Source organism: Penicillium cosmopolitanum (assembly GCF_028827165.1).
Source record: "Penicillium cosmopolitanum strain IBT 29677 chromosome Unknown utg000003l:1.0-3747932.0:1.0-3751027.0, whole genome shotgun sequence".
NCBI classification, from domain to species: domain Eukaryota; kingdom Fungi; phylum Ascomycota; class Eurotiomycetes; order Eurotiales; family Aspergillaceae; genus Penicillium; species Penicillium cosmopolitanum.
The window spans coordinates 2,004,586-2,027,825 of NW_026622673.1; the positions used below are offsets into that span (position 1 = coordinate 2,004,586).

Consider the following 23,240-nt stretch of genomic DNA (forward strand, 5'->3'; position numbering starts at 1 on the left):
ACCGCAAAGGTTTCGATAATGGTCGAACCGCCATCCCGCGAAGGATGTTAAGAAGCTGGACAACCCCGCGCGGGTTTTCAAGATTTGTCTCGGTGATTCTATAGATATCAGCCATGTGAATTTGATGTGATGAGTCCTGACACTCACATTGGACGTCACCGAGCAACACAATTCATCGAGCGACGCATATCGCAGGGTATTGAAGAGGGAGATTGACGGAAGCTCCGAAGCAGAAAGTGGTGATGCATGCGAATATGCGTGGACGACAAACGCAGGGAAACTGAATGCCCGAGGCAGAAAACGCTCATCCGGACCGCCCGTCAACAACATAAACAGAATGCGTTTGTCAACAGGGAAAACAAAAAGGAAATGAAAAAAAAAGGACCCGGTGAGTCGACGAGGGTGAATTGTTGACCTGAAGATTCTGACTAGAAAAACGAAAAGATCAACTCCAATTGGGTATATGTCTTTCACCCATAAATAGTCTGCTAAGATGGGCCTATTATACCAGGATAGGAGGCATCGAGGTCTTACAAATAAACCACGCCTTCACTCCGAGTCTCCTTTCCCGAAGTCCAAGGCTGGTGACCGACTTCGCTGTTCCTATAAAGCTCTGCGCTTATGTCTTTCTCCCTTTCCCATGTATATCTTGCCACTTCAAGTTTGTCCGTGCTTTATGGCCTCCGAAAACTCCGAAAACTACATACCCATCCTGACCAACTTCCTTTGCCCCTCATCAGTAAACATCAACAAACCATTCTGAAACCCAACAACCCAAATCATCGGATACCGCCAATGAAACCACATCGGATGGTCTTCAGCCCCAAACCACCCAAAATGCCGATCAAGGTTATAACAGAGATAATTGCAACTACTCAAAACGAGCAGTGAAAGCAAAGCCGTGAAATGGGCTGCTTTTTTGCCGTAATATTGGTCGACAATAAAGCAGTTTATGATTCCACCCATAGCGCCGCCCATGCCTAGCGGACAGAAGACGAGTGTCCATAGGACTTTGTATAGAAGGTCACGGGTGCCTGACATGATCAAGATGCCGACTGCGAGAAAGATTATTTCGCCGATGAGTGATCCGCCGTAAAATAGGAGGAATGGGCGGAGGTAGATCATGCGTCGCTTTTGGGCGGTTTTGATGTCGCCCTCTTCGGTGTACAGGACTTGGAAGTTGTTTTCTGTCATCGTGGAGATTGGGATGGTGTTTTTCTTTTGAATCGAATGAGAAAAAAGAAAGTAAGATGCAATCTGCTTATAATTAAAATAGGGACATACCGGCATGGTGATACCTCTCGTGTATAAATAATAACCTTGGATTGGTATTTTGATTGATTGGTCTATTGGTACTTAGGGTTTATGATCGTGTAATCAAGCAATCAAGACCGAGTGCCGAGGTGGGAGGGAGGATAGACTGCTCGGAGTGAACATTATGGGGCCATTTGTGGACGAACGTTGCACGGATGAGTGATCAGGGGTTCTCAATCCGAAACTTCCGTCTTAGCATACAGCATTTTATATGCGGCAGTGCCGATGCCGACTGGCTGCAAAATTACCGGAATATCGCGGTCTTGTTTAGTCATACGTTGAATTAACGTTGGTTTGTAGTAACCAGTTGTCGGTCAGCCGGATATTGATATTGACTAGTACTCATGAGGGATAATCAAAATCCGCCATTGGCCGGTTGGGATTGTAAGGCCACGGAAGATTTGAACAGGATAGTGAGTAGAGGCGTATACATTTCTCCACCGGACGGATCAAGAAATTGGCTTATACTGACGGATCTACGAACGCTTTGTTTTAAGTCTACAACCATACTGTAATAGCATAAACGAGTGTTTTATTTCCTCATAGCTAAATCTGGCAAATTATCCAGCCAGTCCTCATCAATCATCATCAAAGCCTTAAGGCCGTCGAGCATCGTATTAGCAAGTGAGCGAAATTTACTCAGCACACTCGCGCTTACGCTGGTCAAAGACAGCCAGAGCTTCCTCGGCAGCCTTGACACCGCTCATAGCCATAGCACCGAAGGTAGGACCCATACGGTTGAAGCCGTCGATCTCAGACAGCTCCATTCCACCGATGATAAGACCCTTGGTGACCTCACGGGTGTTCTTGACGATAGCGTCCTCGGCCAGGTTCATATCGAGACCGCGCATGCCGCCGAGCTTCTCGATAGCGTTCATGGAGACGAGACGCTTAGCGCAGAAGGCGCCGAATGGGCCGTCGTGGCCGGTGGTACTGATGATGATGGGGGCGTTGATGGTGTTGGGGTCCATGCAGGAGTGGTCGTCGTGGTGCAGGGTGACCAGGGTCCAGTTGACGACGACACCGGCGAGGCGGATGTCGGAGCCATCGGGGCGAGTGATCAGGTCCTCGACGCAGGTGGCGTTGAAGAGCTTCACGTTGGGGAAGGACAGGACCTTGGACAGCAGGGTCGAGGTGAAGAGGGCGGCGTGCTTGACGACCACGAAGTTGGGGTTGTTGGGCTCCTCTTCGAAGGGGACGCCTAGCTCTGTCAGGAAAGCGTCTGCGGGACGACGGAGAACCATGGCGGAGAAGAGTTGACCTCCGAGCCAAGCACCACCACCTAGTTGAACTTGTTAGTTGCTGTGGACTTTCTATGATTTTATACGATTGAGAACGCACCAGGAGACACAGAGGCCTCAAGAATGGCAATCTTCAGGTCGGGACGAGCCTTGGCAAGGACGTAGGCACTGCTCAGACCACAGGAACCAGCACCAACGATGACAACATCGCTCTCGGCGTAGTTGTCCAGATCCTGGAAGTAGCGGCGAGTCATGGCACGGGAGACCTGGCTCTCGCGAATAGGGGCGAACTTGAACTCATCCCACTTGCCACCGAACTGATCGAGGAGCTTGCTCTGGCCTTGGCCGGTCAGGGTGGTAGCAGCCGTCTCGGGGACGATGACCTTGCCCTTGATGCCGGTGGGCACAGTGGTGGGCTCGAAGATAGCAGCGGGGGGGAGACATTGTGGGTTAGAGGGATCAAGTCGTGGAATTGACTTGGGCCTTTTGTTAGTTTAGGCTCCAACGCAGAAGGGGGAATGGAGGGGGGAAAGCATGATCCTTTCGCTGGTATTATCCAGATCAAGTTTTCGCCGTATAATCTCAGGACGAACCCACGTTGATGGGGAGGTTTCTCAACCAAATGTAAACAAATGGAAGAGAAATCATCCACCAACATGAGAACGAACACCGGCTCACGCCCAGAAGTTACCTGGTATACCTTGATCCCAAAGAGATAATGTGCCCAACCAAAGCATGTTCATAGCTTCCCTGGTGGGAGGGCTGAATGTACTTGGAAATTGGCTGGGGAGAGGTTAGTCGTGTAACAAATGGTGTAGGGGTTAATAGTTACTTGTAAAGTAGTAGCTGAAAGCTGAATGTGAAGGAGTTGTAGGAGTGAAAGAAAAAAGAAGAGAGAAAGCAAGAGATGAAATGGAGGGGCAGCATCAACCTTAAATGGGCGGATCTCCCCCCCACCTTGTTGTCATCACCTCCGACTCTCTCCGGTGAGCAGAGAGGGGAATGTTGATCTTAATCGAATCATGACGTTCTGATTTGCTCAATCTTACCTTTTGTAGTCCTTGGCGATCCTGGTCTAGCCGTTGATCCAGAATGGGTAATCGGTCAATCTGCCGTAGCCATCTCGGCCATCACAATACTACGGGTATTGTTAGTTACTACTACACCAATATCCCAACATCGCCGGAACCCATTTGCAACTTGAAGGAATGTGCAATTGGCCAGAAATACTGACTAACATCGCTCACACGCTATTCACGGGAGATAAATTGAACAATTACCTCAAAACAACATCACTTTTCTCGGTTTGCCTCGGAAATCCCCAGCTCCACCAGACCCTCCGCGGACCTCAGTTCTCCGGTCTCCCCCTCCATGACTGTCCACTTCTCAATTGACGAGGGAATTAGGGTTTACAAGATGACAATTCTTGAACATGCATGTCCATACCTGTCGCTTGATATTTTGATTCGCGTACTGATCGCACAATCAAGCTAATACTGTACTTTTCGCACTCCAATCGTGACATCATACCCTGTCATCACAACTTGAACTCATAGAGATGCGGGGGTTTACATCAAGTAACTGCAGTGGAAACATATGCAAGTAAGCACTTAGGGCAGCAGTAGTACTGACTGTTGCGTCAAAAGTCCGATGTCAGCTTGGTCTGCCCCTCCCCACGTCGTGGAACCTCTTGCACCGTGGCACTCGTACTCGTACACTTGAACACTTTTATACTACACTGTGTAGAAAGGCAAATTCAAAGGTCGACACTTACCACAGGAAGAACTGTCATCCCTTCACCTTTCCCCATTCCCAACATCCTCGCCAAACCCGAGATGTCGCTAGCTCAGTCCGCCGCCATCTATTGCTACGCGGGGCTCATTCTCCTCGGCGCCTTCTCGCGCTTTACCCATGGCACCTACACACCCCAATACTACGCCTTCCAAGTAGCCCGCGCCCCAGACGATGGCTCGACAGGTTCGCGTATCATACCAGTAATCGACCTTGTCGTCGGCCTGACGCTATTACTGAGCTCGGGGAGATTGCGGATCTCGGTAGCGATTTTCAGCAGCGCGTGCTGTTTTATTGGGTTGTTCATGCGTATTCGGGAGGGGAAGGGTTTCTATAATGATACTGCTTTGCTTAGTTTGTCGGTTTATACGACAACATCGCTGATCAGGGCTAGGAGGGCTTGATGGGTGTAATTTGTTGTTGATTGATGGGACTAGTACATATTGTAGTGTGCCAGTGGACATTTATTCTCAGCAACAGAATCAGATGAATCGGCCCGGAGGGCTTGGCAATAAGAGATCAACTTTTAGGCTGCTGTTCAATTAGATCATTATCGATGGTCCATGTTCGTGTCGCCGCTTGTCTAACTTTATGGCATCAGTGAGATCTCCCTCGATAACTTTGTGCCGCTGATTCGGAACTCGTAGTGTTGACTAGGTTGATCTTAGCTCGTTGCACCGCCTTCAAGCTCCCGGCGGTATTCCTCATCGTTAAGGGCCTCGTAGAGTTTAGGCCAGCTTTGATATCGGCGTTATGAACTGTTTGATCTTCTATGGCCGTAATCTTGGCCGAGAGAAACTTAGATGCTGTCAATTCGACTGATAGCCGAGATATCTCGGATATGCTAGACTCCATGTTAGTGCCGTGACGGATTTTGGGTTCAGAAACAACAGAAGAATACAGCCAAACGATCTTCCAGGGATCCATTTGGTGCGATAGAATGTGTTGACATCTTCCCTGAGGGGCGTAGGGAATGAAGAAGAGAAAAAAAAGGACAACGGTGCGGTAGACAATATTTACCCATGGATGTAAGCAAACTTCATACTCCTCTGGAAGGTCCGTAGGACTTTGGGCAACAAAGGCGCTTTGCCGCTTGAAATTGAGGGAGGTGCTCCGGTCAACTTGAAACCTTGGAATGTGCTTCTTACTGATAATACAAATGTATTTACATCAACTCCTGTAGATGATTTGAGGAATCAAATGGTGATGGGAATCGTGCTGGAGAATCCCTCGTGCATTTTGTCTAAAGGATCTGTGTATCGCCCACGTGGTGTATAAAGCAAAGTATTTTATACGAACTGCCAATCCTGCACGAACAATTACAGAGGTAATCGGTATGAGATACATGCGATTGAATGTCATCAAAATTGCGAAAAGGGCATGGCTAGTCCATTCAAGTTGTCCCATGAAAAGTACACACTACCCACGACAGAAAGGAAATAGTATCAACTAGGGGTAGTCGCCACACTCCACCCGATAGAAGTAAGATGCCGAGCCATAGGTCCTCCTATCTAACCGATCCATGCTCTCGAAGCACTGACATTACTCCATGCGAAAAGTATCGCGTAAAACCCCGACCAAGTTGAAAGATGCTCTTCCATTCATCGACGAAAAGGGCGGGGACTGATACAATGTAAATCACGCCATGCCCATGATTTGCCCCTGGAAAATCGCCAGGCCGATGGAGGGGCGGCGAGACCACATGCTGCCGCAATTGCCGTAGGAGTTCAATCAACATGGGTCTGGGGGTTCATGTGGAGAGGACGCATCCAAGGTCGCGGGGGTAAGATGGAATCGGGAGCTTGACTGTTGAAATCCATCCGAGGAGTCGGCTCCAGAGTCCGAGGCGGTACTTGTGAATGATGAGGTGAATTTGATGAGTGTGTCAGGTGTCCGAGTCCCGGGAAACCTGAACTGCGTGGACAGACTCAGTATTCCCTACCTTTCCGTAACCACAATGTCCATGATTATATCAGGCTTTGAAGCACCCTTATCAGGGCTCTAGCGGAGAGCGTATCGAGAACCGAAGCAAGCGCAACCTTAACAATGGGATCGAGGTGGGAATGATCCCGGATTCCCCTGGAAGGCGAGTTCCGCAAACATCAAAATGCGAGCGAGGTCTTCGAGATCTGGAATGATACTGGTTATCCTGAAGGAAATGCAGAGATCCATCACGGTGGAGGTGAAAAGCGATGAAGCGCCATGGTTGAGTAGATATGATACTCCCTCCTATGAACGAAACGCTGACTTGCGTACCTGCGAATAGGCGCTGCAGAAGCTTAACGCAAAGGATTTAGACTGGACACAGTGAAACTTTATCTCTCCCAAAGCTGTACCTATTTCTCTGGCGGAAGGAGGAAATGACGTGGCGAAGAGGTACGTAGATTGGGGGAAGAAGGAAGAAAAAATACAAGGACAACAGAGGACAGCCAATATTATAGGTAAACAACATACTGCGCGCGGAAGGTACACCTGACAGAAGTTGCCTAGACTACGGGTAACAAGCACTTTGCAATTGAGGAAGGTGCCTAGGGCTCGGTATATTCCAATAATCTAAACTTTCAAGTTACGATTATAGCACATACCTAAAGCTCGCACCATAATTATCCTCGGACAAACCAGCATCAGGCTTAGTCGAGTCAGCCTCTACCTTCGGGCCAAACTTTTTATCAAGTTGTTTGTTCTCCCAAACCAGGAGCACGCGAAGACAAAGCGCAAGCAAGGAAGTGAAGAACATAAATGCCGCACAAACCGACATGCCTTTAATATAACGTGGAGCCGAAGTATCAGGGAACATATTAGTTCCGAGGAAAGGACCGCATTGACCGATGACATTGAGTAGGATGATACCGCCACCACGACGAGTATCGGATCCCTGATTATCTGAACAGAACAGTGTACGTTAGCTAGGACAGAACGGAGACAAAAATTGATTTGAAACAAGTCAAAACTCAAAGGTACGGATAGACTTACTCAAAACCCAAGGCAAAATATTAGCGATCGACGGAAAGACTCCACAAGCGGCGAGAAAAACGCCGAAATAGCGCACGCCGACGGAGCTGCAGGCCACGCACAGGATGTACCCCACACCGCCGATCATCGAGAGAAAAGCGATCATCAGTCCACGTTGCTGAATCCGATCCGCTACATAAGTGGTTGCGATCGTCGCGATGAAGGAGGCGAAAAAGGGTGGTGCGGTGAGGCCTTGGGCATTGACGGCCGTGAAGCCCATTTCCTTTAGGATGGTTGGTAGGAATACCGGTAGCGAGGAGAAACTGACGTTGCAGCTGAAATACATGAACTGGGCAATGGTTAGTGATGAGGACTCGTTCTCGATTGTGTTTTTCTTCTTCTCTGGGTCGTTTTCTTTGGTCCTCGAATTGCGCTGGCTGTACTTACTGCTGTAAACCATGCTTTCGCGTCAAGGAGGGTCATCGCCAATTCCTTCCATTGTACTTTTCCCTCTCGCTCCGCATCCCCAGCTTGTTGGATTCCACGAGCTCTCGCGACTTCCTTTTCCTCCTCGGTCAAGAATTTCGCCTTCGCAGGAGAATCCGGCACATAGAACCAAGCCAAGAGAGCGGCCGCGCAAACCGGCAGACCTTCGACCAGGAACAGAAGTCGCCAATTAGCGATCGCGGCATGGCCGGAAGTAATACCGTATGCAAGGGCACCGGCGAAAGTATTCGCGAGCGGGGCAGCGGAGAGGAAAAGACCACATCGAAGGCCGAGTTCATGGCGTCGGTAGAAGAAGGAGAGGAGGTAGGGTACGCCGGGACCGAAGCCAGCTTCGAAGGCGCCCATCAAGAATCGCAAGGCCATCATGCCTTCCCAATTCTTTGCGGCCGCTTGGCAGGTGGAAACCAGACCCCTGTATGTTGCATTAGTATACATGTCACAAAGTACAAAGCACCACCTTTCCTTCACATGGGTGCGTACCAAGAAAACACGACAAAGGCCGCCCATTGATGTGGTTTGACAATCTTCCACATCAAGGCCTGGAATTCGAATAAGGTATATGAGATGTAGAATATCGTGAGCAGCCATGAATATCGGCCACTGTCTAGCTGGAGATCCTCCTCCATCCCGGCGATCTTGGCATTTCTGTCTGGCGGTCAGTCTTGTTTGGAACTCATGCTGTGCGATCGTGGACACACCCGATGTTACTTCGGTCTAGGAAGGCAAGGAGATCTAAGGAGAGGCGGATATTAGCAAAAGGTTCAAGACTGCGAATAAGTCGCAAAGGAACGTACAGAAAAATCCCATCAAAGTCGGAACTCGCCAATCCAATTTCCTCAAAACCCTCCTTTCCAACTCGGGATCAATTGTCGCAGGCAGGACTACCGGCTGGATGGGCTGGCTGGGCGCCTCTTCATGCGAAGGAATACGCTTCTCGATATCCGGATCTGGTGGCGCCCGCTGGATCTGATCCTCAGGATAATCCGCCTTTCCAAAGAACCCCATATTGTATAGCTGTCAGAGAGGTTTCTCGTCAATTCAATCGTAGGGTACCCTAGGGCCTTGGGTATGGGCAAAAAGAGAAGCGGACTTTTTCCGGGGATGAGGGGGAAAAAGTCCGGGGGGCGCTGGGATCTTCTTATGGGGGAGGGAGAAGCGAGAGAAGCGAGTGTTGATCGGCGACATTGTAACCCGCTTATGGAGTAGAAGCGCCCCCGCGGATTTGGGGTATCCTCGGTCAAAGTGCGTCTGTGGCGGAAGTGATTGGCACCCTGCGATGTTCCCCGCTGAATTACGGTGGAGCTGGTGGTCTTTGGAGATGGCAAACTCAGCGGGGTCAGCCAATCCCATTGCGGTGTTTTTTGTGGAGGAAGTCTGCTTCGAAGCTTGGGTGGAGCCACAAAGCTTGCGGTTGTAACCCTCGGCTTGGTCATTGCCGTGCAAAATGAGACACAAATGAGGTGGGGCTTGAAATGTGTTGGTTGCAATGATCGATGGGCGCACATTCTCAAGGGAACCCTGGGGGGAGTTTAAGGTAAAACTCGGGCAATCTGGCAATCTGATTCTCGGCCCGAATTTCGGGATCGCAAGGAGATTCGGTCGGACGAGCATTGCAACCCTCGGGCTAAACATCAACTTGCACTAGGCGATCCGCAAATAATAATTGACTAACTCCTGCGATCATGTCAAGTATTCTGTTATTTTAGAAGGTGTTCCCAGCACTGACATCATTTATTAGGCCAGAATATCCCAAACTCGCAACGGCTTCCAGTTCCCGGGAGCTTTCATAGTTGCACAAGAATGACATGCAGTAGACTCCCTAATGTAAACCGAAAATTGATCTTTTGAGTTGAAAAATCAGACCTCGTATCAATTCCGCCATCAACGAGCTCCCGGAGATCAAGATGCTTTTCCGAGGAAGGAAGGTTGATGCGGATACGAGTCTAGTCTTGGCTATGCGTGTTTCAATGTGAGTCAGATTGGCGGTCGCTTGATGACCAGTATATCCTATTCCAAGGTTTAAATGGTTCAAACTTCCCCACTTACCTCCTTGTGCAGTGCTTCTACAACTTCGATCAACTGTCACTGACTGATATCTGGTTTTCATCCTGCTCAAAAGATCAACTTCATAATGACCGACCTTCAGAATACACTGGCGAAACGATTCAAGGATTTGCATAAGCCCGGCGATCCAGTCATCCTAGCAAATGTATACGATGGAGCCTCAGCAAAGCTAATCGCCTCATTGCCACAATCCAAGGCAATTGCGACCGCAAGTTTCGCCGTCGCAGAGGCTGCGGGCATGAGTGACGATACGCTCAGTAGAGAGGAACTCCTACGCGCGGCCAGGAACATTGCAACCTCGATTCACCCCTTTGGTAAACCTTTGACAGTCGATGCACGGGATGGCTATGGAGAACAGCTTGCTTCAACAGTTAAAGAATTAATCGAAATCGGGGTCGTCGGTATCAACCTGGAGGACTTTGATAACGACGCCAAGAAATTGTACACACAATCAGAGGCTGTGGATCGAATCAAACAGGCACTCCAAGCTGCGGCAGAGTCCGGAGTCCCGGAATTTGTTATCAATGCTCGCTGCGATGCATTGCTTCATGATGGGAGCCTCGACGAGGTCATCGCTCGCGGTCGGGCCTATCTGGCCGCCGGTGCCACAACCGTGTTTGTTTGGGGCGGTAGGCCTCGAGGTATCACTCGGGATGAAGTGGTGAAACTTGTTGAGGCATTTGATGGTCGATTGAATGTATCTAAGACTAAAGATGGGCTTACACCGGCAACGTTAGCAAAGATCGGTGTTGCAAGAATCAGTATCGGGCCTGGGCTTCAGCGGGCGGCATTGGAGAAGATGAAGGAGATGGCCGAAGAGCTCTTCGTATCTTGAGGATATAGGCTGGCTATCTACTCGTAGGGAATTAAGTCGCCTATTTCTTTCTATCACCGTCAGTGGCGACAGGCGTGAATCAACAATACATGGTATCCCGGTTCCTTCTTTTGATTTAGCTTTCAATTGAAGTATGAGAGTAGAAGAGTTGTTACTTTCGATGAAGCCAATTCAAGGGAGACTGGGTAGGCCGAAAATGGCCACTATCTCCCCCATTAGCTCTCCATGAGAAGTGGCGCGGGAGGACTAGCAGTCGCACCACCACCAACCCCGATGGCGAAGATCTACGGACATTCGACCTGCGGTACCCAGTAGACCCAGACCGATACTACGACGTCGAGCGAAGCCTAGGCAAGAAGACAGAAAACGCGCCTACAGATGGACGGAACGAGGACGCAGATCACCAAATATCAAATGGTTCAGACGATCAAGCCGTGGTGATGAATTGGTTCGCGAAGAGGACGCCGTTGGTGATGAACCTTGGAAGAAGATATACAGGAACTGGAAGTCCTTCCAATTCTTCAGGTACCGTTCCACAACTTCAAGTTCACAATCAGCTCAAGTTAAGAACATTTGTGTATGTAATCTGTGAAACTAGGATGCCGTGGCTTCTTTCAGTTACCCGTACTAGTAGATGTTGTAGATTCATGACTCCTATTTCTGTTGCGGATGGTAGTGATAAACTGTTGAAGGCAACGCTGAGTTGAAACTTGAACCCCTCAACACTATTCAGAGCGACAACATTGATACACAGAAAGATTCATTAGTGAAGTTCCCCATGCCTCACTTAATCCATTTCCTCCACAGGGGTCAGCTCAGCAACTGTTGCTTCCAAGAAAAAAATCTGTTCCCTTAAGAATGCGGTCATATTGGGAATGCTGAAAGGACGTTTGGTGTCCACTCTCTTCTGTTCCTCCTTCATCTTCAAACGGAGCCTATCCTCAAGAAGTTCCAGCCGATACCCGGTAAATCCATGATAAAGCTCAGACCAATTGCTTATTGCCCTCGAGCCAGTCAGGACAAGTTCGTCACGGATGGAAGGATCTCGCGGTCGGAAAGGAGTCACCATACTGATACGCTCGAGACCTCCTATAGCCTTTAATGCCTGGTGCTCGATGTATCGCCCTTGAATGACTACAGCAGTTCCCTAGAAACCAGTCAGAGCTCAGCAATTGATAATAAAATTGTTCCCAGTTTCAAAGCTTACCATTTCTGGCCCCCGGATTTTCTTTATATCACCTGCAGGTGTCCTGATTGCAGTCTCACCCCCTACCATATTACTGCAGTCTGAGAGCATAGTCACACAGACAAAGGGAAAGCTGTCATAGTGCCATGCAAAGGCAGAGACATCCGGTTCTTGTTTGTAATCAGAACCGGCCACACAATCCTTCTTCACGGAAATATTAATGTTCGCGATTTCGTAGTCAAACGCTTGAACAAGATCAACACCTGCTACCTGGGAAACCAGGGCTTGCAGTTCTGGTGAGCTCCAAGCATCACAGGTAAACGGCGCCCGCCTGTGAGAATAGATCAGCCACAAACAGAAAATAAACTAATATAGTCGGAAACGTACTCCCGTCCCATTCCCCTGATCATGCTTTTTGCAAATGTTGACGAATACTGGCAATCCCGCAACACCGACTCACTGAATATTTCGCCTCGGATTTGCCTGATTGCTTCGGGGGAGAAAGTGGGAAAGGCTCCGATGCAGCAATTGGAGAAATTCCCCGACCATCAAGGCCAATCTCTTTCATGGTTGTCACGCCCTTTGGCGGACTAAAGTTCAAATGTTTACCGGCATCGAAGACTTCCTTCTTGGCCACTCGGGCACCATCGATGAGGGATTGGGGTAGGGGGTCGCTTGGACGAGTCGCCTTTTTAGTCGCAGGGCCGATCACTGTCGGTGGTGCCGGGCGTGAATCAGCAATGTACGGCATTTCTGATTTTTCTGTTCTGTTGGTCTTTCAATTGGAGTAGTAGTAGTAGGTATACTAGTAAGAACTGGAAAGCTGTTGGTTCGAACGAAACCTATGCGAGTGCCATTGTCCTTTTATGACACTTTTCGAATTCGTTTCTATCATGTAACTCCATCGATATCTTTGGAAAGGAATCCACCACGCAGGCACTCCTCCCGATATTCCGCCAAAAGATAGTTCGGTTCGTTGAACCGTATGCCGGACGGCATCTCGGGAGGCAAAGAAGTTAAGAGATTTGGATTGATCAATACATAGGCTGCCCGACTTTCCGATGAAGATGTCGAAAATTGCGGTTCATCGGGTAATGAAGCAGTTTAGCGTTGGCCCCTTGTCCCTCCCACGGGTTCATCGGGTAGAAAGTAGACCGGCAATATTCGCTACCTGAGGGGCTATTCCCAGACAGTTGGCGCTAAGCAAGGTAATTGATTGATCACAGCTACCAGGTGATAAATGGACGGAGTGGATTAAACTGGCGATAGGTGTCTAGAGACAAGAGCGAGTGAAGTTGATTACTGTTACAAAGGCGACTTTCACACCGCGGATTTTTGCCTTGGTGCCTGAGGCAATCGTATCATGGCATGTTTTCAGGTACAGCGTTGCGACAAATTTACATGCGGTTTATATAAAGTTTTGGATCGCAATCTGGCTGTAGGCCATTCAAATTATAAATCAAAATCAACTGGGCTTATTGGAATTCCCTCTGCTAACCACTCCGGCTGCGGGTCCAATATCCCATGGGCAATATCGTGGGCGCTTATCTGGTCCACGATGGCAAGGAATTCGTTGGATGAAATTCCAATAGCCTCGAGACAATAGGGCCCTTGAGCTAGTGGATCTTGCGTTAAGCTGAACGATTCCGAGTCTTCTTCTGATGCAGTAGACCATTCCAAAGCCGCGGGATTCCCTTGCTCCTCGACAATATCCATTCCGGAACTAACACTCTTTTCTGGTGCATTGGACAGTGTCAGACTTTGAGCCCCTTGCTGCTCGATTCTTTTGGAAAACTCTTGGAACAAAAACTGCATGTGGGTAAGCTCTGCTATTCGAACTTCTGCGACTCGGTTACCTCCCGAGACCAGCTGTTCAAATATGCGATGAGCTGTTTCTGTGTGGTGTTGTTCTTCATTGTCAAATTGAAATACTGCATGTGCTATTGTCAGGTAAAGTGCAGCAGAGAAAGTGAATTCCAGATCGAATGGTAGGAAGGTCTCTAAAATTATAAGGTTAATTAAGGAATCGCGGACCGGAAGGCTTATAAACAAATGCATCAGCATACCAAGAATTATTCCTTCGTCTGATAGGATCTCTAGCGACTTGACGGCCGATTTAATTCCAATAGATACTAGGCTCCTCGGAAGAATCAAGAGTCTCAGCCACTCTTGCTCTGGTCGATCCAGCTTTTCCATCCTTTCTTTCAAAACGGAAAGAAGAAGTGGCCGGGTCGCAATGATCACACACTTAAGAGAATATTAAGAGAATTGTTAGCAAGGACACATGAAATTGACTTCACAGTAATGCGGTATCATATACCTGATGATAAAGCAGGATTATGTGCCGCATCGCATGAGACATGGTATCCATTGAAGCGTTGAAACTAGTAGGAAAGGCGTCTTCGATTTCTTCGGCGAGGCGTGCCATTGTCTGGAGTATCTCCCTTGTAAGATCCAAGAAATGGCCTAGTTGTGTTTTCTCGGTCTTGAAAATTCCTAAATCGAAGGAAATGGTTTCAGAATATTGGGCGATCGGAAATATCAAGTATAATGTTTCGACTTTTGAGTTTGTACCTACTGCTCAGTATGGAGGACATCATTTGTGATAGTCGCACTTGTAGGCTAAGAGTTGCATTGTCAGAAGCCCCACCGGATACGTTCACAAGAGTTGAGATATCGGCATCTTGCACCGTCATGGGTAGTCCTAGTGCAGACGATATTTGACGATCAATAACATAAAGTGTCCACCAAATATTCCGACATCGGGCGACTGTGGCATAGCCCAACTTATCTTCAGGAAGCTGGGTGTGAAGTCCCTCTAATTGTGCAATCCTTATAGCCTGACCAATCTGATTCGATGTGGGTAATCCGTCAGTAGTAAATTTAGTTGAACTGGTTCCAACACACGGTCTCTTAAGACTTACATATGAGTGCGCGCCCTCCCTGTGATCTATAGAATAAAGATATAGGGAAATCAGAGCCAGGATTTCGATAACAGCCAAGCTTTCCTTCCCTGTAAATGTTTGATTTGGCATTAGAGACATGGCACGTAAGAATAACTTTGACCCGGCGGGATCCCCTTCCATCTTTGTCCTCAGAGAAAATACCTTCCCGAAGGCGAGAACTAGAAGTAGCTGAACGAACCACATCTCCGAATGGACAACTTCACCTGATGCACGGCCTTCGTAAAATTCGTGTATCTGAGTAGCGAAATCATCATTGAAAAGTCGATAGATCTGACCAAGATAAAATTGGACAGTGTTGAATGCATGAATTGCCTGCTCAGCTGAAGGTAGAGGGATAGCGCTACGACAATCCGGAGTCGTATGTAGGTTTTTCCAGTCGAGTGGGTAAATATCCCCATCCAAGTGGAACTGCAGATCATCTTTTCGGACTAAGTTGAGTTTCTCGCTCATCATTACGGCTAGCCTTGCGACGAAAGACCAAGGGGACGTCGGCGCTAACCATACTGTTCATACTTAGCTTGAGAAGATAGTCGGCTCAGGATATTGTACTGACGCCAGTTTCGTTTTGCAGTCGCTTTGTCTTTAATGACGGTAGAAGGCAATGTAAACGGACTTGTCCATATGTTGAGCATTAGCTCGGTCTCCTCGGGTAGAGCTCCCACTTCAAATCCAGCAGGCTCGGATAAGGATGTTGTGTCACACAAAGTTGACGTCCCATGACTTTGTTCGCCAGGGTCGGAGGTACCTCGGAAACGGCTAGTAGGTCCGATAATCTTTGACCTTGCATGATTCTCAAGATCACGAAGGTATCTAGTTGTTTCAGGTAAGATATGGAGAGAGTAAACTTGAAAATGTGGTGCGCTAACCTTTCGGATACCAATATTTTAGTGTTGGAATCGGAAAAATAACAACGACTCCCCCGGCGGGTGCAATTTTGACAGGGTAACTCTCCGGTGCATTTTATTTTGCTCCGCCGACAAGCAACACAACTAAATTAAGTGTCAGTTGATAGTTACAACGCAGGACCTGCTTTGGCGATGGAAGATCATGCTCACGCTGTCGCTGTCCGCTTTGACCTGCGATTTTCTCTCGGCTTCTGCATTCGTCCAGGTTGTATGAGCTAGATGATGCGTCCAAAACAGAGACCAAATCTCAAAAATAACCTCAGTATTTACTTCCATGTCCCGCCGGGATTCTCCTGGGGGTGTTGACCATATTCCTCCTCCTCTTCGTTTGGTTTATTTAGCAGCTTTGCAGGATCGGGATCTATCCGAGTCCCGATCCAGCTTTGGGTCTTTAGAAGTAGACGAATGGGTTCCGTGGGATAGTTTGCCATAATTAGGCAATTTGATGCGGGTCTGAGTTGCAACTGGGTAAACAAACCCGACAATCCCGAAGAAGCCGAGCTGCTCATCCCGATGTGCCGAGGGTGCCCAGGTGCGCTAATATGAAGCGGATTTCATGAATGCTTTGGTGAGTAAATATTCAAAGTCCCAATCAATGTATTGAAGTATCTTGGCTTTGAGGGTGCTACTAGAAGCTCTGGATATTACTAGTGGTATCTACTGATACCTACTAGTCGGTATTTCCAAGTTATGTCCTCTTACCCTGTCATATATATTCCAAAGTTCAGGCAAGTTAGCGTCCACTCCGACTAAAGTAAATCGGTTAAAGGTTCAAGTTTCAGGAAGAGATAGTAATAATCTCCCAGCTGAAATGGGATGTATTCAATTAATTTCATTTTTTCGATATCTTGTAATGCTGATTTGAAATTTGCGACGTTCGTGAACGTATAGATATGTTGCTGCCTCAGGTGTCATGCACAGTTGGTCACTGTGGCGCACCCCACCGCATCAAAAATCTCCCGCGTCGCGTTTGCCAGGAGCTCCATCATCAGCCCTGACCACGCCGACCCGCTCTCTCTCACCTCCCCATCATCCGAGAGAACCGTCTCATTTACCTCGGCCCATATACACCTCTTTGCGACCCAATTGAAGCCATCTCACACCCTTCTAGGGTTCTAGCCAAGATGGATGACCCGGCATCCCGTATCCGGGGCAGCTGGTACGATCCCCCAACGCGACATCCACGCTCCCCACAAGCTCCCTAGCTCGAATATCAAAAGCTGACCCTGTCGCAATGACTATAGCTCCCTCATATGCACTTGATCTCCCGGAATCGCTACCCGAACATGCACATGATGCCCCCGGAGACCGCCGTCGAGTACCTGGCTAGCGCACCCCGGATTTGCCAATCACAACCTATGCATTGGACTTTTCTGGATGGCCCTGGTGACGGTACTGTTATGCTAACATGGCAACCGCTCGCGCATTTGGGCAACAACTTTGCCAGTGATGGTTATGTTTGGGCTGATGCCGAGCAGGGACATATACTGGAGGTCCGAGGTTATGTACGTTTGATCCACCCCCAGCTTGAGACTGATAAGCTCTTTCGCATTATAATCTTTCAACAAGCTAATTTTCCCAACTTCAGACCGTTGAAGTATTCGTTCACCGCAGCGGTTACCACCCCCCGAATGAGAACATGGCCACCCACAGTCGCAAGCGTTATCGCATCGTTTCTACCAAGATCGCCAACGCCCCCCAACCAGACCCTTCCCTGTGGATTGTCCACTACTCGCGCGCGCCTCAGAATGACCAAATTCCTGCCAACCGCATCCCCCCCCACCCCGCAAGTACAACAATCAATGAGCCAACGACGATTCCTCCAAAGCCAAGGTCAACTTGCTCGCAAGGAATTCCTCCTGCACGACCGTAACAACTGGCCCACTATCAACTTCCCACAACAGGTGGGCCAACAGGGTTTTGCCCAACCCCAACAACCTTATCAGGGCACCCCACAGGCACGACCTGGCTACTACCCGCCTCAGGGTCACCCTGCTGCGGCTGCGCCAGTTCCTCCTCAGCCCAAGGTCCCCCGCCCTCATCGTGCTTCTTCAGCTGCGATAGCGGCGGCGGCCGGCGAATTCGCACTCGAGGATGAAGATGTGTCTAGCGGTGACGTCTTGGATGCACTTACACCCCGCGAAGTTAGCAAGATGCGATACGTGCAGCACCACGAATGGATGGAGGAGATCTTCGCCTCGCCATACTCCATCTCACAGATCACACCCGTTTCCCTCGGTTTGGGGCGTAAGGGAGAACTCCAAACGTTGACGGATGGGTTCTTCGACGCGCCTAACGCAGAAGGTCAGGGTGAAGAAAATGTCCCCGATGCGACCAAATTAGAACCAGCCAAGGCGGAGGAATTTGCCGATCGTGTCACCAAGAAGGTAGCCGATATGACGGCTGAGATTGAGAAGTTGAAGAAGCAACACGCACAACGCATGGAGCGCTTCAACCGCAGCTCCCTGTTCAAGGATGCTGAACTACGTCTCCGCGAATCCGCTGCGAACCCGGCAGAGTCGGGCCCGGAGGTCTGGCGACTTGAAGGTCGCATCGTCGTTCCCTCCGATGAAGATGCTACGCCCCAGCTGGATTTCGTGGAGGAGGAGAAGGCCAAGTACAAGGTCGATGATGTTGTGCGCGAGGTGGAAACCAACTGGAAGAAGCAAATCATGCCCGAACCCAAGGTTTCGTGCGTGGAGAAGGGCGGTCTATTAGAGAAGATTGAGCCCGAGCAGGTAGAGCCCGAATCATTCACCAATGACATGGTTCTGGACGACGACACTAACCTCCAGAACCAATTCGATACATCTGCTCCCGCTACCGCCGAGCAGTCTGTGCCTGGCGGAGTGCCCGGCGACGTCGAAATGGATCTGGGCGATCAACTTGCCGGCGGACCAGGCGAGAACAGCGAATGGGTGATGGTGAACAACGAGAAACAGGAGGGTCATGCGGGTGGCGATGCCAGCCTCGAGAGCGGGTTCGATTTCACCAACATTGACAGCGCCGGTGATGCCCTGGCCGCGTACACGGAGCAGAATGATGGCCTTGACCTACCCGATCTGGACAATTCGGCGTTTGGCGATGCTTTCCATGCATCTGATAATGAGCACTCGCACCACCCGGACGCGGATGACATTTCGTAGCTTTTGTGTCCCAATTGAAATTTATGAAAGGCGTTTCTCCTCTTGATGGGTCCATTCTGCGTTCTAGCATGCTGCACGTTCTTTGCAGTTTGCTTTGGGTGTTGGTCGGTGTGTGGGTATGGAGGTTTTGACGATTTCCTGTTTCTAATTGCTTCAATTCTTTTTGCTGTATGATAAACAGGGCGAGAATGTACTTCCGAGGCATGGCCTATGGTTGATTCAGATGTGACCACTACTAGTAGTAAGATAGACGGCATTCCGTATACATATGAGTAGTACTAGTCATAGTAGAGCTGAAGTATAAGTAGGGCTCCACCTAGGACTGCTAGTATCGGGCCGGGATCCGTAGAACTGGAGATGTGGAGAATGACGATCGGTTGCTCACGAGGCATGCATGAACCAAACTCAGATAGCCAGCTTGTCCAGTGAAATCACGCCAGACTTGATGGAAAGACGCTTTACTGCAAGCATCCAATATGCTCTAGCTGGACTCACTGGAGTGCTGCTGCCACTTCCGCCCTCCGCCGTCGTGACGTCAGGCAGCCACTTGCAGCAGAAAAGAGTGGGAAACAGCGTCATCTATAGTTCGCACTACCACTAGTTGACTAGCTTTACTACTGCTAGGGTCCAACTTGCTGGGAAGGTGCTCTGCTCTGCTATAAACCAGCTTGTTCGTCACTGATTTACACTTGTTCCGCTCTGCACTACACTGCACTGCACTACACCCATACACCACATATTCAACCTCGACCTCGCCAATATGCCGATGGCAATGTAAAGTCCTACCATGACCATTCTCTCCCACTACATCACTAACATTTTACTTCACTCCGCAGGAACCGCGCACTATCCATCCGGTCCTCCCGCCGAGACCGCGAGAACACCGGCGGCCGGCACCGCTTCAGTATCTCGACCTTCCGAGGAATCCAAGCCCCCGAACTAAGCCGTCGACTAAGCCGACTGATCAAGAGCGAGAACAATGCGATCGGCGCATACGAAGCCGCCGGCCGTGAGCGCAGTTCCATCGCCGCCCAACTCTCCGACTGGGGCGAGTCCACCGAAGACGATGCCGTCTCTGACATCTCCGACAAACTGGGCGTCATGTTAGCCGAGATCGGCGAGCAGGAAGACGTCTATGCGCAGAATCTGGAAGACTCGCGCGGTGTCTTGAAGCATATTCGCAATATGGAGGCTTCGGTTCAGCCGTCGCGTGAGCAGCGCCAGAAGGTCACTGATGAGATCGCCAAGCTCAAGTACAAGGATCCTAATAGTACTCGTATCACCACGCTGGAGCATGAGCTTGTTCGCGCCGAGGCACAGAATTTGGTTGCTGAGGCGCAGTTGTCGAATACCGTGAGTTGAAAGATCGAGACTCTCCTTTCTTCAAGTTCTCTTTGCTTTTGGCACTGGTGGTTATTTATACAGTGTTTGCTGCATGACATTGACAACTAACTGACATTTTCTTCCTATACAATAGACTCGAACAAAGCTCAAGGAGGCATATGATATCCAGCTGGCTGCGACAATCGAGCGCGCAGAGAAGCAGATCATCCTTGCTCGCCACGCCCGCCGACTGCTCAACTACATCGACGACAGCCCCCTCGTGCCTGGTGATGCCCGTGCCGGCTACGAACATGAAGTCGAAGCACGCCAAGTCCTCGAAGATGCGGAGGCCGATCTTCGTGCATGGGAATCGACTGTCGAGCCCGTTACCTCTGCGGCCCGTGGTGCCAGTGTTTCCGAGCAAGGAGAGGGCGCCAGCTTGATCAACGGCGGTGACTCCATGGTTAATGATGTGCCGCCGGCCGCGAAGCAGATGGAGGAACCTCAGTCGGCCAAGGCGGAGGCCGAGCCTGTCCCTTATTAGTGTGACATATTCGTAACCCAACTATATTGTGGTTTTCTCTGTAAAGTGCCAGTGGTGAATCGGGTCGCGTTTTAATATTGGAAGGTGTCAAGCAGTGCAAATTGATGAGAGGGGGGTGAATCCTGTATTCTATTTTACTCAATTCAACTCATAATCGTGGATAGTTCCAACAATTGCAATCGTGAGATACAAAATAGCAGGGGATATCGTAGTTGAGAAGTTATAAAATTCGCGAGTTGTAGCTGTAGCTGGCGGAGTGCTGAGTCCACGTGACCGCAGGCGCCCAAGTGACGACGCGGACCTCCCCAAAGCTCGGAGCTTCCATCGTCGCCCATCATCAACTCCCTCCAACTTCCCCCACCCCTCTCTCATTACCGCCCATTCGACTCGCTCCTCGTTTCCCTTCATATACGCACATCATGGACAAGCTAGTCGCCCAGTACTCGCGTCCCGCGCATCAGAATGAGTTCTACTCCGAGCAAGAGCAACAGGACCTCAACGAGAGCCTCCCTCCGCTCTCCCTCAAGTTCAGCATGCCCCCTATCGACAACGTGAGTTTCTGCCCAGTTCAAAGAAGGCGAGGTTTATCCCCAGTGTCCGATGGCAATGCGACCGAGATCCCTTGTCCGGCCCGTCTTCCCAACCCCGATAGCTCCAGCGATGCGGCGAAGGAAGCTCCTAGCAATCAGCAATCCCGCCCGCCATCTCCAATCATGAACCTAAAGCTAATGATCTTTTCTCCGGGTGATCTAGTCTGCTTCTTTCCTCCGCGCTATGACCGATGACCACTCCAACCCCAGCTGTCCCATCAAGATCGCTCACGGCACAACAACCCTGGCTTTCCGATTCCAGGGCGGTATCGTACGCCTCCCCCGAAACGAAACACTGTTCATGATGAGGGGAACAATGTGCTAATGGATTTACCGTACAGATTGTCTGCACCGACTCTCGAGCAACGGCCGGAAACTGGATCGCTAGTCAGACTGTCAAGAAGGTTATTCCGGTGTCACGGTTGAGCCGTGGTGAGGACAAGCCTAGCAATGACCCTACGCCAGGTCTGCTGGGTACTATGGCTGGTGGTGCAGCTGTGAGTTTCATCTTTCTCATTGATCCGGATGATGGCATCGGCCGTGTGATGATAGCCGAGACCAATGTGTAGATCGGTGCTGACCTATCTCTTCACAACAGGATTGCCAATATTGGTTGCGTTATTTGAGTCAACAGTGCACTCTCCATGGTGAGTTTACCTATCTCCCAGAATATGGGAATACCCGCTTTCCGAGCGATTGGGTGCAACATGGGCGAAAATGAGCAGAACTAACCGCATCAACGCACAGAGATCCGACACAAGCGCCGAATCACCGTTGCTGCCGCTTCCAAAATCCTCGCCAACTTGACCTACGCTTACAAGGGCTACGGTCTCAGCATGGGAACCATGCTTGCTGGTGTACGTTTTCCACCTCTCCCAACATCCAGATCCCATCTACCGAACCATCTACATCCCAAAAGTATTCCTCCCAAACTGACACTCCCGCCCAGGTAACCCCGCAAGAAGGACCCGCCCTTTACTACATCGACTCAGACGGCACCCGCCTCCCCGGCAACCTATTCTGCGTCGGATCAGGACAAACATTCGCCTACGGTGTTCTGGACGCCAACTACAAGTACGAGATGTCAGAGCAAGACGCGCTGGCTCTGGGCCGTCGCGCCATTCTCGCCGCTATGCACCGTGATGCCTACTCTGGTGGTTTCATTAACCTTTACCACGTCAAGGAGGAAGGATGGGTGCACCACGGCTTCGATGATATGAACCCCATCTTCTGGAAGACTAAGCTTGATAATGGCGAGTTCTCGAATGTTACGTCTGAGTTGTAAGTTGTGGGGGGACTTTTTATGAGGATAGGATAGGATAGAATCTTGTATTATTGATTGCAATTGAGATTCTCTTTCTGTTAATGGGATTATATTGTTGCGGTTTTCTTTTCTGGGGTTGTTTGGGTCATATTCTCGAGACGTAGATATAGTGTTGGGCCAGTAGCTTGGAAGTCTGCTTTCAGTTTCCTCTTGCAGAGTCGCCCTTTGATGCCCAGGTTCCCTTTTACTGGAAAGCCGAATACTTCTACTGTAATATGCACATTCCATGCATGGATATTACGGCAGCCCCACAATCAGTCCAATTTGCCCTGACCACACTCTAGGTCTGTGTTGGTGTATCAATCATGTGAACAAATATCAATTAATGCATTGGCATTCTAGTAATCCCTTTGCCTAGAAATGTTACTACTTTATTTAAAGTACCATAATTACTTAAGGCTGCCACGGTCTATTGTCGTCCAGTGTGGCAAGTCTAGTGAATGCTACCTGATCAAAAGCCCATGGCTTCCGCCGGTTGCCCTGCGAGATTTCTTCCCATCAACAACCCTCTAATACATACCGTTTTTTCTTGCAGCTGTCCTCACGCTGTTT

General features: G+C 49.6%; 10 protein-coding genes across 10 annotated transcripts; 5 read left to right on the plus strand and 5 right to left on the minus strand.

The window, feature by feature from the left end:
• Positions 1-699: 699 nt before the first annotated feature.
• Positions 700-1,194, minus strand: N7509_000801 (uncharacterized protein; the record flags this gene model as incomplete). Its single annotated transcript, XM_056625438.1, has 1 exon — positions 700-1,194. One exon carries the CDS (start codon positions 1,192-1,194, stop codon positions 700-702), a length of 495 nt encoding a protein of 164 aa, XP_056494020.1.
• Positions 1,195-1,949: 755 nt separating this feature from the next.
• On the minus strand, positions 1,950-3,993 carry thiA (thiamine thiazole synthase; the record flags this gene model as incomplete). The annotated part of the gene is made up of 3 exons (XM_056625439.1): positions 1,950-2,596; positions 2,656-3,031; positions 3,988-3,993. 3 exons carry the CDS (start codon positions 3,991-3,993, stop codon positions 1,950-1,952), a joined length of 1,029 nt encoding a protein of 342 aa, XP_056494021.1.
• A 397-nt stretch (positions 3,994-4,390) lies between these two features.
• N7509_000803 (uncharacterized protein) lies at positions 4,391-4,750 on the plus strand (the record flags this gene model as incomplete). Its single annotated transcript, XM_056625440.1, has 1 exon — positions 4,391-4,750. One exon carries the CDS (start codon positions 4,391-4,393, stop codon positions 4,748-4,750), a length of 360 nt encoding a protein of 119 aa, XP_056494022.1.
• Positions 4,751-6,918: 2,168 nt separating this feature from the next.
• N7509_000804 (putative MFS transporter) lies at positions 6,919-8,810 on the minus strand (the record flags this gene model as incomplete). The annotated part of the gene is made up of 6 exons (XM_056625441.1): positions 6,919-7,229; positions 7,320-7,647; positions 7,746-8,217; positions 8,286-8,450; positions 8,504-8,537; positions 8,600-8,810. The coding sequence occupies 6 exons, from the start codon at positions 8,808-8,810 to the stop codon at positions 6,919-6,921; spliced, it is 1,521 nt and encodes a 506-aa protein (XP_056494023.1).
• A 1,126-nt stretch (positions 8,811-9,936) lies between these two features.
• Positions 9,937-10,704, plus strand: N7509_000805 (isocitrate lyase/PEP mutase family protein; the record flags this gene model as incomplete). The annotated part of the gene is made up of 1 exon (XM_056625442.1): positions 9,937-10,704. The coding sequence occupies one exon, from the start codon at positions 9,937-9,939 to the stop codon at positions 10,702-10,704; it is 768 nt and encodes a 255-aa protein (XP_056494024.1).
• Positions 10,705-11,491: 787 nt separating this feature from the next.
• N7509_000806 (uncharacterized protein) lies at positions 11,492-12,641 on the minus strand (the record flags this gene model as incomplete). Its single annotated transcript, XM_056625443.1, has 3 exons — positions 11,492-11,851; positions 11,912-12,160; positions 12,351-12,641. The coding sequence occupies 3 exons, from the start codon at positions 12,639-12,641 to the stop codon at positions 11,492-11,494; spliced, it is 900 nt and encodes a 299-aa protein (XP_056494025.1).
• A 657-nt stretch (positions 12,642-13,298) lies between these two features.
• On the minus strand, positions 13,299-14,086 carry N7509_000807 (uncharacterized protein; the record flags this gene model as incomplete). Its single annotated transcript, XM_056625444.1, has 3 exons — positions 13,299-13,326; positions 13,389-13,890; positions 13,957-14,086. 3 exons carry the CDS (start codon positions 14,084-14,086, stop codon positions 13,299-13,301), a joined length of 660 nt encoding a protein of 219 aa, XP_056494026.1.
• A 2,961-nt stretch (positions 14,087-17,047) lies between these two features.
• Positions 17,048-18,907, plus strand: N7509_000808 (uncharacterized protein; the record flags this gene model as incomplete). Its single annotated transcript, XM_056625445.1, has 1 exon — positions 17,048-18,907. One exon carries the CDS (start codon positions 17,048-17,050, stop codon positions 18,905-18,907), a length of 1,860 nt encoding a protein of 619 aa, XP_056494027.1.
• Positions 18,908-19,667: 760 nt separating this feature from the next.
• N7509_000809 (Eisosome component PIL1/LSP1 family protein) lies at positions 19,668-20,774 on the plus strand (the record flags this gene model as incomplete). The annotated part of the gene is made up of 3 exons (XM_056625446.1): positions 19,668-19,681; positions 19,744-20,260; positions 20,385-20,774. 3 exons carry the CDS (start codon positions 19,668-19,670, stop codon positions 20,772-20,774), a joined length of 921 nt encoding a protein of 306 aa, XP_056494028.1.
• Positions 20,775-21,193: 419 nt separating this feature from the next.
• pre2 (proteasome core particle subunit beta 5) lies at positions 21,194-22,649 on the plus strand (the record flags this gene model as incomplete). Its single annotated transcript, XM_056625447.1, has 6 exons — positions 21,194-21,325; positions 21,528-21,635; positions 21,706-21,861; positions 21,963-22,011; positions 22,112-22,221; positions 22,314-22,649. The coding sequence occupies 6 exons, from the start codon at positions 21,194-21,196 to the stop codon at positions 22,647-22,649; spliced, it is 891 nt and encodes a 296-aa protein (XP_056494029.1).
• Positions 22,650-23,240: the final 591 nt, after the last annotated feature.